Raw genomic sequence first — 15,981 nt, forward strand, 5'->3', positions numbered from 1 at the left:
TGAGGAGTTACTACACTACGTGTCTGCTGTTCAACACCTCAGCTCACATGATCTACGTGTGTAAACATTAATCTGTATGTTCACTGTATATGTTCCTTCACCTTTCTCAATGAAGGCTCTTGTTAAACCACCAATGTATGTAATAAATCATTTATGTCCAATGTATATTTTCAACCTTCGGGCTGCAGAACTTTTCAATAAACCGTTTATTATTATTATATTATTTCACACACACACACACACACACACACACACACACACCTACCTTTCTCTATCTCTCACAAACACAAAAACACATTACGGCAAACATCAACAAACATGCTCTTCCCCACACACACGCACACACACACACGCATCTCCTAAACAAACAAGCACACACAAAGTAAACACTCATCCCCATACACATTCTCTCTCTCTCTCTCTCTTCCCTTTATCACCACCCACACACACACATATACTCGTATATATCACCCTCACCCACATACACACACATACTGCCAAACAACATCACCCGCACAAACATGCAAACACACACACACACCTGCCAAGCACATATCACCCTCCCACCCACATACACACATAACTGCCAAACGAACACATCACCCGCACAAACATGCAAACACACACACACACCTGCACCCCCCCCACACAACACACACACACACACCTGCCCCCTACACACACCTGTACCCCTCCCCCCACACAAACACACACACACACACTGCACCCCCACACACACCTGCACCCCTCCCCCCACACACAAACACACACACATATATATCTCCCCACCACACCTGCCCCACACCCACACCTGCTCACCCACACATACCCCTCCCAAACAGACACCTCTACAAACACCTCCCAAACACACACACACCTGCCTCCCCCCCACAACACACCTGCCCCTTCCCCACACACCCCTCCCCACCTGCCCCCCCCACACACACACCCCTGCCCCCCCTCCCACACACACACCCTCCCCACACACATATACACCCTTCCCCACCTACCCCCCACACACATACACACCCCCTCCCCACCTGCCCCCCCACACACATACACCCCTCCCCACCTGCCCCTCCCACACACATACACCCCTGCCCCCTCCCACACCCTTCCCCCCCCCCAACACACACCCTCCCCACCTGCCCCCCCCACACACACCCCTGTCCTCACCCCACACAGCAACAAGCAAGACGCGGGTACTCACTTGGAGGTGGAGACGTTGGTCAGGTTGATGTAGTTATTTCTGACAGACCTGAGGGAGGCGAGGATCTGAGCGAAGGGCGTCACTATCAGGTCTTCCCCATGTCTGTAAAAAAGGGCAAAACAAGCGATTAGAAAAGGCAGGGTCACATAAGAGAGATTTAAGGGCGGGTCACATAAGAGAGATTTAGATAAGGGCGGGTCACATAAGAGAGATTTAGGTAAGGGCGGGTCACATAAGAGAGATTTAGACAAGGGCGGGTCACATAAGAGAGATTTAGACAAGGGCGGGTCACATAAGAGAGATTTAGACAAGGGCGGGTCACCGAAAATTTTAAAAGGGCTAAAAAAAAATTCTGAGTTATTTTAGGGGTTAAAGGAGATTGAATTCAGGTCAAAGAGGTTAATAATTAGTCAGATTACGTCAACGTTGCAAAAAACTGGGTCAAAATAGGTCATATATCGGGTCAAAGGTCATCGTGTCACATCAACTCCAAGTCTAAGGAGAGGTCAAAAAGTCACAAGAGGCCAAGGAAGTGTTAAGGTCACAAGATGTCATCATCAGGGAAGTACAAAGGTCACATAGGTCACCATCGGGGCATTACAAACGTCACAAAAGGTCAAGGAATTACAAAGGTCACGAGAAATCACTATCAAGGAAGTATATATATACAGGTCACACTCGCATTAATATCTCTCCTTGACTAACTTACCTACGACTCAACCTGGATTTAAATAATTTCATTCTACAGAAAAAAAAGTAGAATCGGGGATATTTGTTTAGTATTTATGATTCTATAATATATGTGAGTCGTCCGTTATATGAAACCTTCTAACGGACTACGAGAGACTAGTCCGTTATATATGAAAACCTCCTAACGGACGAGACATGCAAAAGGTTAGTCCGTTATATATGAAAACCTCCTTCTAACGGACTAGACATGCAAAAGGTAAGTCCGTTAAGTCGAAATCCGTTATATAGAGGTTTCATTGTATTGTCTCGTTATCCATTGGTCTTACGAAGTGGTTAATGCTACGATATCTTATGTAGTGGTTAAAGTTACGATATCGGAACGTTATGACGATTAATGTTAAAATACCACAATAACTACGTCAATTTTTGGTTCCTCGTGTGGTTAATGCTCCTATGTCGTACCTTTATCCTCGCTGTCTATATCCAGGATTATAAGGGGGACAAGGAGGTGTTACCCGGGAGCCTTATTTCATGGTAATATTCCCATTAGCAGGTTACGTCTTGTATATATAGCCCCTCTCTCTCCCTCACCCGTGACATCCCCACCCCCCCACCCCCCCCCGCCAACACCTTCCGTCACATACCTACACCATGATAATTCTCCCTCCGTGATAATTTTACCCCCCCACACTCCATTTTACCGATTGTCTTTTTTTCCAGTGTGATATTTCCACCCTACCCCTCGTTACAATGGTACGCCCCTACATAATTTCCCCGTGATGTGTCAGCCAATCACAGCATTTCTAGCGTTTACTGAGAGCTGCCAACCAATGACAACATCTGTAGTTATAAATCTTCACTGTTTACTAGACGCTCTCAGCCAATGACAGAATCTCTAGTAGCGAAACCAAGAATGTTTACTGGGAGTTGTAAGCAGCCAATCATAGGGTTCTTAGCCATGATTATTCAAGTATTACTGGGCAGTGTAAGCCAAATCATAAATTGTCGCTTATATAACACACACACACACACTCTCTCTCACACACTCTCTCTCTCTCTCTCTCTCTCTCTCTCTAGTATCATAATTCACCCCATTCCTTCCTCCCTTTTCTTCCCACCTCCCAGTTTCTCTTCCTACAGTAACATTACACAAGGGCATAAAGACCTCGCCCCCACCACCTTCAGGATAAACGACAATAACCATTATCCATCACCTGTCGAGGGGTGAAGGTGGCGGCGACGAAGGTGAGAGAGCCGCCGAGTACACCTGACGCCGCTGTTGCCTCGCTAATGATGGAAGGAAACCTGAGTCGCACTTTCCCAGGTGTTATTGATGATGAGTTCACCTTACGAGTGAGTGAGTGTGTGTGTGTGTGTGTGTGTGTGTGTGTGTGTGTTCCGGTTAACAAGAGATTTTTTACCATCTAGTAGCGGAGACGAAATTATTGACAGACAGACAGACAGACAGACAGACAGACAGACAGACAGACAGACAGACAGACAGACAGACAAACAGCTTCCGGGACAACTAACAAACACAAGATATAAACAAACACAGGGGCATTAACCAACACCCCTAAACAAACAAACAAACAATAACTACTCCCCTTCACCACCACAACATTCCCTAGGTCACGTCTACATGACCTGTTAGTTGACCTCTGACCCCTGGAGAATGGTCAAAAGATAAACTATATAATACTGATACATTATTATTAGGTGTTTTTTGTTCCTATAACCATCATAACAACAACAACAACAACCATTACTACTACAATAATCGTCATATAACCACCACAACTAACAACCACCATCACCATCACAACCAGCAATATACTACTACTACAACAATCACAACCAACAACCACTAGTATAACAATCACCATAACTACCACAATCAACAATAACAACCACCACTACTACCAACAATCATCATATAACCATCACAATCAACAACCACCACCACTGCTACGACTACAATCACCATAACCATAACAACCACTAACACCACCACCACCACAACCAATAACAACAGCCACCACCACCACCACCACCACAACAACACTGCTTATTGTTTGATAGAAGGAGAAAGAAGATGAGAAGAAAGAAGGAAGGAAGGAAGGAAGGAAGGAAGGAAGGACGGAAGGAAGAAGAAATATGAAATAAGAAAAAGAAGAAAGATGGAACCACGGGGTAAACAAAAAACAAGAAGACTTAATTACTGGATACCAACTACCAAAAAGTCCTCCCCCCACCCTCCCTCCCTCCCCAAGAGGCTGTATTAATAAATTCAGTCATCTAATACAATAAGGAAAGATATACAGCTTCCACAGTATCTCACTCCCCCTCAACCCCCTCCCTCCCTCCTCACCTCCCCAACCCCACCTCCCACACCCCCCAACCCCACCCCACACCCCAACCCCACCCTCACACCCCCCAACTCCCACCCACACACCCCCAACCTCACCCCACACCCCTCCGAGAGAATTTTTCTTCATTATTCCAACCAAAAAAAAAATCCTTAAGTTAAATTCTTTTTTAGTTCTGAAAAAAAAATTAAAAACAAAAACTCCATTAAAATGTCTATGAATTTTTTTAAGTTCATTTCCTGTCCTATACTAGTGCCGCCCTCCTCCTCCTCCTCCTCCTCCTCCTCCTCCTCCTCTTCTTCCTCCTCCTCCTCCCCATCCTCCATCTTTCTTTTGTCTCATTTATTGTTTCTCCTCTCCGTTTCTTTCCTACCTTCTCTCCCCTCCCTCTCATCTCCCGGCGCCAGTGAGGTGTGAGGGGTTGTCAACGCTTCATATCACACCTTCCTGTTAGAGTCGCCTCGTGTTAGTGAACATCACCCTTACTAACGCCTCTTCTTCCTTCTCTATCTTCCTTCTTTCTTCTGTATCTCCCTTCTTCCTTCTCCTCCTACATCTCCTCTTCCTCCTTCTCTATCTTCCTCTAACATTTTATCTCCCTCCTCCTTTATCTTCCTCCAACATTATATCTTTCTCCTTCTCTATCTTTCTCCTATATCTCCTCTTCCTCTTGCATCTTTTTCTCCATCTCTATCTTCCTCTTCCTCTTACATTATCTCCCCCTCTTTCTTCTCCTTCATCTTCCTCCTCCTCCATCTTCTTCTCCCCTTCTTCCTCCACCCCATCATCCTCTTTATATACCCTATCATCCAATTCTTCCTCTTCCACCTCCTTCTCTTCCTCCTCTCCTTCTCGCCTTTCCTCTATCACTTTCACACTGGACCAACACGAGAAGACAGTAGGTATGAATGTTTAACTATGGCAGAGTGGGAGAAGGGGGATGAGTGAGAGGGGAAGGGAGAGGGGGAAGGGAGAGGGGGAATGAATAAGGAGGTTAAGGGGGAGTGAGTGTGGGTAAGGGGGGATTGAATGACGGAAGGGGGAGGAATGAGGGGGGGTGTTGTTGTTGTTGTTGTTGTGGTGGTGAATGGTGAGGAGTAGTAGGTGGTGGTAGGTGGTGGTTAGTTGGTGGTGTGTGCTGTGGTGTGGTGGTGGTGCTGTGGTGTGGTGGTGGTGGAGGTGGTGAGTAGTGGGTGATGAGTGGTAGGTAGAGGAGTGGTAGGCAAGACAGCAGCATCAGTCGGCCATATGAGCCATGCTAACAAACCCACACCAGTGCTGCCATATTGCTGCCATGCTGCTGTCTATGTGCTGCTGTTATTGTTGCTGCTATGTTGCTATGAGCCATATATGTTGATGTTGCTATTAGTCGGTGCCGTTTATTTAAGATGATATGTTATGATAATCTGATCTTTGTTTTTAAATTTGATTTACCACATATAATTTGATGGAACTAATTTGACGCAATCATAAAACCCGACGCAAGAGTTATGACGCATACAGCAGAAATTTGGCCGGAAAAACACTGCTTACTTTTTCAACACCCGACAGTCTTAACCCCTCGACAGTCTTAACCCCTCGACAGTCTTAACCCCTCGACAGTCTTAACCCCCGACAGTCTTAACCCCTCGACAGTCTTAACCCCTCGACAGTCTTAACCCCTGAGAGTCTTAACCCCCAACATTCTTAAACCCAGACAGTCTTAACACCCGACAGTCTTAACACCCGACAGTCTTATCACCTGACAGTCTTATCACCTGACAGTCTTATCACCTGACAGTCTTAACACCCGACAGTCTTAACACCCGACAGTCTTAACCCCTGACAGTCTTAACACCCGACTGTCTTAACACCCGACAGTCTTAACACCTGACTCTTCTAACACCTGACTTTCATTAATTAACCTTTTCAACACCTGACTCTCCCAGGGGCCAGAATACACTCTCCAAACATATCTTCACTCAGACAATTACATAATAGTTTAAACTTAATATACTTTTGCTCTCCATTACCAAAATTAAAACTTTCAAAACTACACCTGAATATTTTTCCTATGAGGTGAAGCCATGATACAGGTAAGGTCACGCTGATTATTGCCACGTCCGTCTCTCAAGCGTTTTTAGAGAGATTAAATGAGAGATTCTTTTTGTTACACATGAGAGATTTTAATAATGAGAGAAAATGGAGTTTAATAATTTGTTGGAATGAAGAAATTTGACTCTCTCTCTCTCTCTCTCTCTCTCTCTCTCTCTCTCTCTCTCTCTCTCTCTCTCTCTCTCTCTCTCTCCTTATATTTACCTGGCGATTAAACACCTTAACACTAATACCTGGTGGTGGTGGGGAAAGGGATGGTAAGGTAAGTTAGGTTATAGTGTATTACAGTGTTAGCTTCATCACCACTATACTATTGATTATACAGTACTATGATTATAACACATATATCACTTAACATATTTCTTCTCCAACTCCTAACTTTTTTTTATTTATTTTTTTTTTTTATTATTTTTTATTTTATTTTTTTTACTCCTAACCTCATCCGTCACCACCCTCATCCACACCCCTCCGCTCCCTCCTTACACCCCCACACCCCCCATCCACCCCCTCATCCACACCCCCTCCGCTCCCTCCTTACACCCCCATCCACCCCCTCATCATCAGCCACTTTTGTTACACGTAGTTGAATTAATATGAAAGATAAGCTCCACTATGGCTTGAGATAGTACCCAGCCCAGCCTTTGGTGTTTGTTATGCGTGAAAAGTAATTCCTGAGGTGAAGCCAACTCGTACCAACACGAACACGGTGGATCGAAGGTGTTGGTAGCACTGACTACTTGAGATTTGCCAACTTGAGTAGACCCCAAATGTAAACAAACATCTTTGTTAAGAGTTGAGAAACGGACTGCGCTACCCACTGACTTTTGGGTCTTGGTTGTATGTATGTAATATATGTATGTATGTATGTATGTATGTATGTATGTATGTATGTATGTATGTATGTATGTATGTATCTTGCACACATACATACACCTTGACATGACCAATCCCAAGGTGCAGTAACTCTCACTTGGCAATAAATATATCCTATGAAAAAGTCTCTAGTTGTTAGTTATATTACTTGATTAATACCTTACATGTTTTCTTTCTTCATTGGCGGATAATTTTAGCCATTTAAATTACACCGAAACGCAAAATGAAATATGTTTGAAATGTCTACGATATGAGTCATCTGATGAAGGAAAAAATGTGTTTATATTTCTCAAGCTTCACTCTCATGAGGCAAGGTTCCCGGAATCTCTCTCTCTCTCTCTCTCACCACTGGTCTGGTCCTCACTCATATAATTACGTCAAACTTCGTGTACCTGAATCAGATAATTTCGAAAAGACTCAACAAAAGTCATCGTGTGTGTGTGTGTGTGTGTGTGTGTGTGTGTGTGTCTGTGTGTGTGTGGTTAACATAAAACCTACACACGAAGTATTTATGATAAGTGAAAATACGAAAACTGATGGATGGTGTAAGTTGAATATATTTTTATTTACTTGTACTTCCTCAAGACTCAAGAGGAAAAAAGTTTATATATAAAAGTTTACATTGCAAACTCATGTATAAAAATACCACGAAAATAGAAAAAAGTACAAGGATAATTAGGACTATTCTGAGAAGTGAATAAGTTTAGTTCGTTTTCGCATTTCAGAAGACCCACCCCTCAACGGCCTTTACAAACTGAATTAATCTCAGTCAATTATTTTTTTTACGTCTATACAAATTGCCACACTTAAAAAAAACTATTATAGGATATTTAAATTTGAAAAAGATACTTGAACAGAAATGGTATCAGTGTAAGAGAACTTCAGATAAGGATCGTTGTATAACCGCTCAGTTGAATGTAAACAAAGTCAAAAATCACACCCGGTAAACATGATCTCTTAAAAAAAAAAAATATTGACATCATATTCTACGCTATCATGATTACACAAAATACACATTCAACTTTCCTGTATTTTTATATAAAGTAATATATTATAAAACTACCTATATTTTTTTTAATTATTTAGTTGGTATTTTGTATTGTCTTTTGAGTAACACTGGGAGGGTGATAGATCCCACCCCCCCCCCCCTCCAGTGTTCCAGTAATAGATGAACCTCAACACAACCAGATGTAGGTGTTAAAAAAATTAATTACATACGGATTAGCCATATTAGAGGGTTGTTATTCCCTGACCCTAGTGTTGAGAAAATGGCAGCAGGTCACATCCTTTCCTCATAACTCACGCGCACACACACCTACACACACACACACACACACACACACACCACCTCCCTCCCTCTATTCTCTCTTCCACGTCCGCTAATTATTCACGAGGGGCAAAACTGTTGCTCATGTAGTGGTCAGGGGGAGAGGGAGGTAAAGGGAGGGAGGTGGGGAGGGGAAGGTGTGAAGGGAGGCAGGGAGGAGGGGTGGGTGAGTGGGAGGGGTGAGGTGAGGGATGGTGGTCATGGGTATGAGAGGTTAGGGGTGAAAGGGGTCATGGGTTGTGTCAGCAAGTTACATAAAGTGACAGAATGATGAGTGTGTGGGGGGAACAATTAAGGTGAGGGGTGAGAGAAGAGGGGTGAGGGTAATTACGTCATTAGTCACACCTCCTCTCCTCCTCCTCCTCTCCCCTCCTATTACTTCATTATTACTCTTATTATGTCTCTTATTTTATCTTAAACTCCCTTATTAACACACACACACACACACACACACACACACACACACACACACACACACACACACACACACACACACACACACACACACACACTCTCACACACACGAGCGTTTTTAATACATTCGCCAAAGAAAAAAGTATGAGAGAGAGAGAGAGAGAGAGAGATAGCAGTGGCATAGGGCCAAGGGTCCCCTGGTGCCTGCCCTAGTGCCAGCTCAGGGAGGCCTGGCACTGTTACGCCAGAGTCGCCCTCATGGCACCTGGCGACGAGGGGCACTGTTACCTGCACTCACTCAAGGGATTGGATGACCCTTAGGCAATCACTCCAAATAGACTCATGTGAAGGCTGTGGGTTTTTTTTCCCGTGTATTCAGGTACAAAAACAGAAATAGTGTTATGTATTACAGTGTTATGTATTACAGGTGCAGTGTTATGTATTAGTGTTATGTATTACAGGTACAGTAGTGTTATGTATTACAGTGTTATGTATTAGTGTCATGTATTACAGGTACAGTGTTATGTATTACAGTGTTATGTATTGCAGTATTATGTATTGCAGTGTTATGTATTAGTGTTATGTATTAGTGTTATGTATTACAGTGTTATGTATTACAGGTACAGTGTTATGTATTAGTGTTATGTATTACAGGTACAGTAGTGTTAAAGGTACAGTGTTATGTATTACAGTGTTATGTACTAAAGTGTTATGTATTAGTGTTATGTATTACAGGTACAGTAGTGTTATGTATTACAGTGTTATGTATTATAGTGTTATGTATTACAGTGTTATGTATTACAGGTACAGTGTTATGTATTACAGGTACAGTGCTATGTATTACAGTGTTATGTATTACAGTGTTATGTATCACAGTGTTATGTATTACAGGTACAGTAGTGTTATGTATTACAGTGTTATGTATTATAGTGTTATGTATTAACAGGTACAGAAAGTGTTAAAGGTACAGTGTTATGTATTACAGTGTTATGTACTAAAAGTTATGTATTAGTGTTATGTATTACAGGTACAGTGTTATGTATTACAGGTACAGTGTTATGTATTGAGTGTTATGGTATTACAGTATTATATATCACAGTGTTATGTTACAGTTATGTATTACAGGTACAGTGTTATATTACAGGTACAGTACGGTGTTATGTACAGTGTTATGTATTACAGTGTTATGTATCACAGTGTTATGTATTACAGTACAGGTACAGTAGTGTTATGTATTACAGTGTTATGTATTAGTGTCATGTATTACAGGTACAGTGTTATGTATTACAGTGGTTATGTATTGCAGTATTATGTATTGCAGTGTTATGTTATGTATTACAGTGTATTACAGTGTTATGTATTACAGTGTTATAGTACAGGTACAGTGTTATGTATTACAGTGTTATGTATTAGTGTCATGTATTACAGGTACAGTGTTATATTACAGTGTTGTGCATTGCAGTATTATATTGCAGTGTTATGTATTACAGTGTTATGTAATACAGGTACAGTGTTATGTATTACAGGTACAGTGTTATGTATTATTACACAGTGTTATGTATTGCAGTATTATGTATTGCAGTGTTATGTATTACAGTGTTATGTATTAGTGTTATATATACAGGTACAGTAGTGTTAAAACAGTGTACAGTGTTATGTATTACAGTGTTATGTACTAAAGTATTAGTGTTATGTATTAGTGTTAGTGTATTACAGGTATTACAGTGTTGTGTAATACAGGTATAGTGTTATTACAGTGTTATGTATTACAGTGTTATGTATTATAGTGTTATGTATTACAGTGTTATGTATTGCAGGTACAGTGTTAAGGTATTACAGGTACAGTGTTATGTATTACAGTGTTATTACAGTGTTATGTATCACAGTGTTATGTATTACGGTGTTATGCATTACAGGTACACAGGTACAGTAGTGTTATGTATTACAGGTACAGTGTTATGTATTGCAGGTACAGTAGTGTTATGTACAGGTACAGTAGTGTCATGCATTACACAGTAGTGTTATGCATTACAGGTACAGTAGTGTTATGCATTACAGGTACAGTAGTGTTATGTGATACAGGTAGTGTTATGCTACAGGTACAGTAGTGTTATGCATTACAGGTACAGTAGTGTTATGTACAGGTACAGTAGTGTTATGTACAGGTACAGGTACAGTAGTGTTATGTATTACAGGTACAGTAGTGTTATTACAGGTACAGTGGTGTATGTATTACAGGTACAGTAGTGTTATGCACAAGGTACAGTAGTGTTATGCACACAGGTACAGTAGTGTTGTAAATGTATTACAGGTACAGTAGTGTTATGTACTACAGGTACAGTAGTGTTATGTATTTGCAGGTACAGTAGTGTTATGCATTGGTACAGTAATTAGTGTATTACAGGTACAGTAGTGTTATGCATTACAGGTACAGTGTTATGTATTACAGGTACAGTAGTGTTATGTGTTATGTATTGGGTACAGTAGTGTTATGTATTACAGGTACAGTGTTATGTATTACAGGTACAGTAGTGTTATGTATTACAGGTACAGTAGTGTTATGTATTACAGGTACAGTAGTGTTATGTATTACAGGTACAGTAGTGTTATGTATTACAGGTACAGTAGTGTTATGTATTACAGGTACAGTAGTGTTATGTATTACAGGTACAGTAGTGTTATGTATTACAGGTACAGTAGTGTTATGTATTACAGGTACAGTAGTGTTATGTATTACAGGTACAGTAGTGTTATGTATTACAGGTACAATAGTGTAAACAAAGTAAAAGATTACAGGGAAATAGTGTTAGGAATGATGACAAAACTAAATTAAACGGAGTTTAAAACTAAACGCGGTAAGGGGAGGACTCAGAACACGACTAACTTAAATGTATACTACGCGAACAGTAGAAGTATGAGAAACAAAATGAATGATATTAGGGCCTTGGTATGTACCGAAAAAAATCGATATAATAGCATTCACTGAAACATGGATCAACCTAGACTCACGTGAGTTGCCGGTCGAATACCAAATTGCGGGTTACAAATTGTTCCATACCGATAGGCAAACCAGGAAAGGAGGCGGAGTAGCAATCTATGTTAGGGATAATCTGAAGTGTGAAATAAATAAGGAAATAAAAACTGAGCGGAATACAGAAACAATTTGGATAGAATTAAGCGACGGTAGGGAAAAATTATCACAGAAGTAATATATAGACCTCCCAATCTTGATAAAGAGTCAATGAGCGACTTATCTGGGATGAAATGCGCAGGACTTCCATTCACAACAAAGTCTGTATAGTAGGCGACTTTAACCTTGGCCAAATAGATTGGACTGACCTTACGGGTAACTCAGAATCAGAGGATTTTCTCGAGACGATCCAGGACTGTTTCCTAAGTCAACATATAACCGAACTCACACAGGGTAATAATATACTCGATTTAGTTCTGTCAAACAGAGAAAACCTCATTAGCAGGGTCGAGGTAGGGAACGAACTTGCAAACAACGATCACAAAAAAATTCGATTCCAGTTAGATTTTCAGGGCAGACGTAAGGAAAATTCCACTAAAGTACCAGATTTCAGAAGGGCAAACTTTGACAGTTTAAAGAGGCAGCTGAGAGAGGGGGTGTCGCGCTTGGCTGTGAACCTGACAGATGACTCCGACCTGATAACGACATCTGAGACTGCCGAGTTTCACGACAATTTAAATAATGAGTTACTTAATGCACAAAGGCAGAACATACCATACAAAAAACTCAGATCAGACAACAATGACCTTAAATGGATAAATAATTATTTAAAGAACATCATTGGCCAAAGGAAGGCTATAGGTAGAAGGATAAAGCGTGGCGAAATTTACCTCTGGGATTATTATAAGATATTGGCGAGTAGGGTTAAAACCGAGATAAGGAAAGCCAAGAGGAATAATGAGGTAAGGAAAGCCAAGAGGAATAATGAGGTAAGGATAGCAAGGGAGGCGAAGACAAACCCCAAAGGATTCTACCAAATGTATCAAACTAAAACACGAGAAAAGATTGGACCAATACGGTCAGATACCAGTGAGCTCACTGATAACGACGGAGAAATGAGCAATAATTTGAATAAATATTTTTCAACAGTTTTCACCACCGAAAATTTAAACATGATATTCCGAAGCGCCTGACTCTATTCAGAGATAGTGAAGAAACAAATTAAGCGAGATAGTAGGGACTCAGTAACGATGTTAGTAAGCAACAGACAAACTTAAAGCCTAATAAGTCACCTGGTCCCGATGAGATATTTCTACAGAGTATTAAAGGAATGTGCGAGAAGAGCTTAGTGTGCTCCTTAGCAAAGTTGTTTAACATGTCTCAAAAACAGGTGTAGTACCAGAATCCTGATATATGAATGTAATAATGATTTTCAAGAAGGGGGGATAGATCACTATCCTCTAACTACCGCCCAATCAGCTCCAATAACATCAATACTAGGCAAATTACTGAAGCAATCATTTCAAACTCTATTCGAACCACTCGGAGAAGTTAACTTCCATTGATCAATGACTCCTCAGCATGGCTTCACAAGCCGACGTTCTTGTCTAACTAATCTATTAACATTCTTTTCATCAGTTTTCGAAAGTCGTGGACGAGGGGCACAATTATGATGTGGTATATCTCGACTTTAGTAAAGCCTTCGACAGAGTCCCCACGAAAGACTAATTAGAAAGGTAGAAGCTCATGGCATCAAAGGTGACATCCTTAAATGGATTAGGGCATGGTTACAGGACAGGAAACAGCGAGTGAGCATTAACAGCACTAAGTCCCATTGTAGCAACGTCACAAGTGGAGTTCCCCAAGGCTCAGTACTTGGACCATTATTATTTATTATATACATAAACGACATAGATATCGGCATAGACAGCAACATAAGTAAATTTGCTGATGACACTAAAATAGGACGTGTTATTAAATCTGACGAGGACTCAGCAAAACTACAGGAAGATCTAAACAAATTTTTCGAATGGTCTGAAAAATGGCAGATGAAATTCAACGTGGACAAATGTAAAGTACTCAGTATAGGAGATGTAAACAGGGAAATCAGATACCAGATGAACAACAATGCCATAGAGAAATCCGACGGCGAGAGAGATTTAGGAGTAATGATAAGTAGGAACCTTAAGCCAAGTAAACACTGTGTTTTTGCTCGTAACAAGGCTAATAAAGTACTTGGGTTCATACAAAAGAGTGTTAGTTAAAAGACTAGCGAGGTCATCCTAAAACTGTATCTTGCTCTTGTGGGACCACACCTGGATTACGCAGTTCAGTTCTGGTCACCGTATTACAGAATGGATATAGAATCATTGGAAAGAATTCAGAGGAGAATGACAAGACTAATCCCGGGCATTAGGAACCTTGAGTATAGAGACAGGTTAAAGCATCTTAATTTGCACTCCCTCGAGAGACGTAGAGCGAGGGGCGACCTGATGAGGTAAGTGTATATGGGAAGTCAGGGCTAAAACAAAGGGGACATTACAAAGGTACTCAAATTATCCAACCAGGAGCGAACTCGTAACAATGGTTTTAAATTAGACAAATTTAGATTTAGGCGTGAAATAGGTAAACACTGGTTTGGGAACAGAGTAGTGGATGAATGGAACAAGTTACCAAATATCATCATTAACTCGAATACGCTGAATTGCTTCAAACATAGGTTGGATGCTCATATGAGCAATAGGGGTTGGGTGTAAACGGGACTGTCCAGTATGGGCCACAGCCCGCTGCAGTTTCCTCCATTCTTATGTTCTTATGTTCTAGTGTTATGTATTACAGGTACAGTTGTGCTATGTATTACAGGTACAGTGTTATGTATTACAGGTACAGTGTTATGTATTACAGGTACAGTGTTATGTATTACAGGCACATTGGTGTTATGTATTACAGGTACAGTAGTGCTATGTATTACAGGTACAGTGTTATGTATTACAGGTACAGTGTTATTTATTACAGGTACAGTAGTGTTATGAATTACAGGTACAGTAGTGTTATGTATTACAGGTACAGTAGTGTTATGTACTACAGGTACAGTAGTGTTATGTATTACAGGTACAGTAGTGTTATGTACTACAGGTACAGTAGTGTTATGTATTACAGGTACAGTAGTGTTATGTACTACAGGTACAGTAGTGTTATGTATTACAGGTACAGTAGTGTTATGTATTACAGGCTACAACACTTTTCATACAGGTAAAAATACGTACACAAGATTATACAGAAATACAGTAAAGTACAGTTCTAGGTATAGGTAACGAGTTTGTAATAAGCGATGTGTAATTAACGATTTATAAAGGTAATGAATGTTTGGTTAGCGATAGGCATTTAATGTACACATGAGACGATTCACAGGTAAGTGCGTCCAGCAATTAGTGTGCACCTGTGTTAATTGTTTGTGTAGGTATTCATGTACACGTACGAAGAATCATAGGAAATTATAATCAGTTACGTACATACACGAGTAAACACACACACACACACACACACACACACACACACACACACACACACACACTAATTTACACAATGTATGGAATTTACACATGACTAGCAATTTAAACCATATTATGATTTAATTACACTATGTTGACTTATTTACAGCCACTGATGAATAATTTACACCCTCGAGATGAATAATTTACACCAATATGATTTATTTACAATATAATCATTCATTTATACTAGGTACTTCAAAATCCACAGCCAATGAGTCAAAGTGATCTCCGTGACCTTGGATGACCTGGTGTGACCTGGCGTGACACTCATTCACATCGGCCTAACCTGTAAACTTGAAGTCATTTACACCTTATCATGAGTTAGGTATTGTTTACATATTAAGATAAAGTTGATTGAATTTACCCTTGTCAAGTCCTCCCTTCACTACAACAAGAGTATGTCCCTCCCTCCCTTCCCTCTCACTGCCTCCCTCCCTCCCTCCCTTCTCCCTCATTGCCTGATTTATTCACTTCTCTCT

At 40.8% G+C, this 15,981-nt stretch overlaps 1 protein-coding gene across 3 annotated transcripts in view; it reads right to left on the reverse strand.

The window, feature by feature from the left end:
- Positions 1-15,981, reverse strand: part of LOC121874400 (cAMP-specific 3',5'-cyclic phosphodiesterase 4C-like) — a 183,940-nt gene that overhangs the window by 120,601 nt on the left and 47,358 nt on the right. For all 3 annotated transcript variants that reach the window (XM_042378535.1, XM_042378531.1, XM_042378532.1), the window contains one exon: positions 1,211-1,312. In XM_042378535.1, the coding sequence (XP_042234469.1) occupies positions 1,211-1,312 (102 nt within the window). The remainder of the gene's footprint in view (positions 1-1,210; positions 1,313-15,981) is intronic.

Source organism: Homarus americanus, unplaced genomic scaffold (genome assembly GCF_018991925.1).
Source record: "Homarus americanus isolate GMGI-L3 unplaced genomic scaffold, GMGI_Hamer_2.0 scaffold14064, whole genome shotgun sequence".
NCBI lineage: Eukaryota > Metazoa > Arthropoda > Malacostraca > Decapoda > Nephropidae > Homarus > Homarus americanus.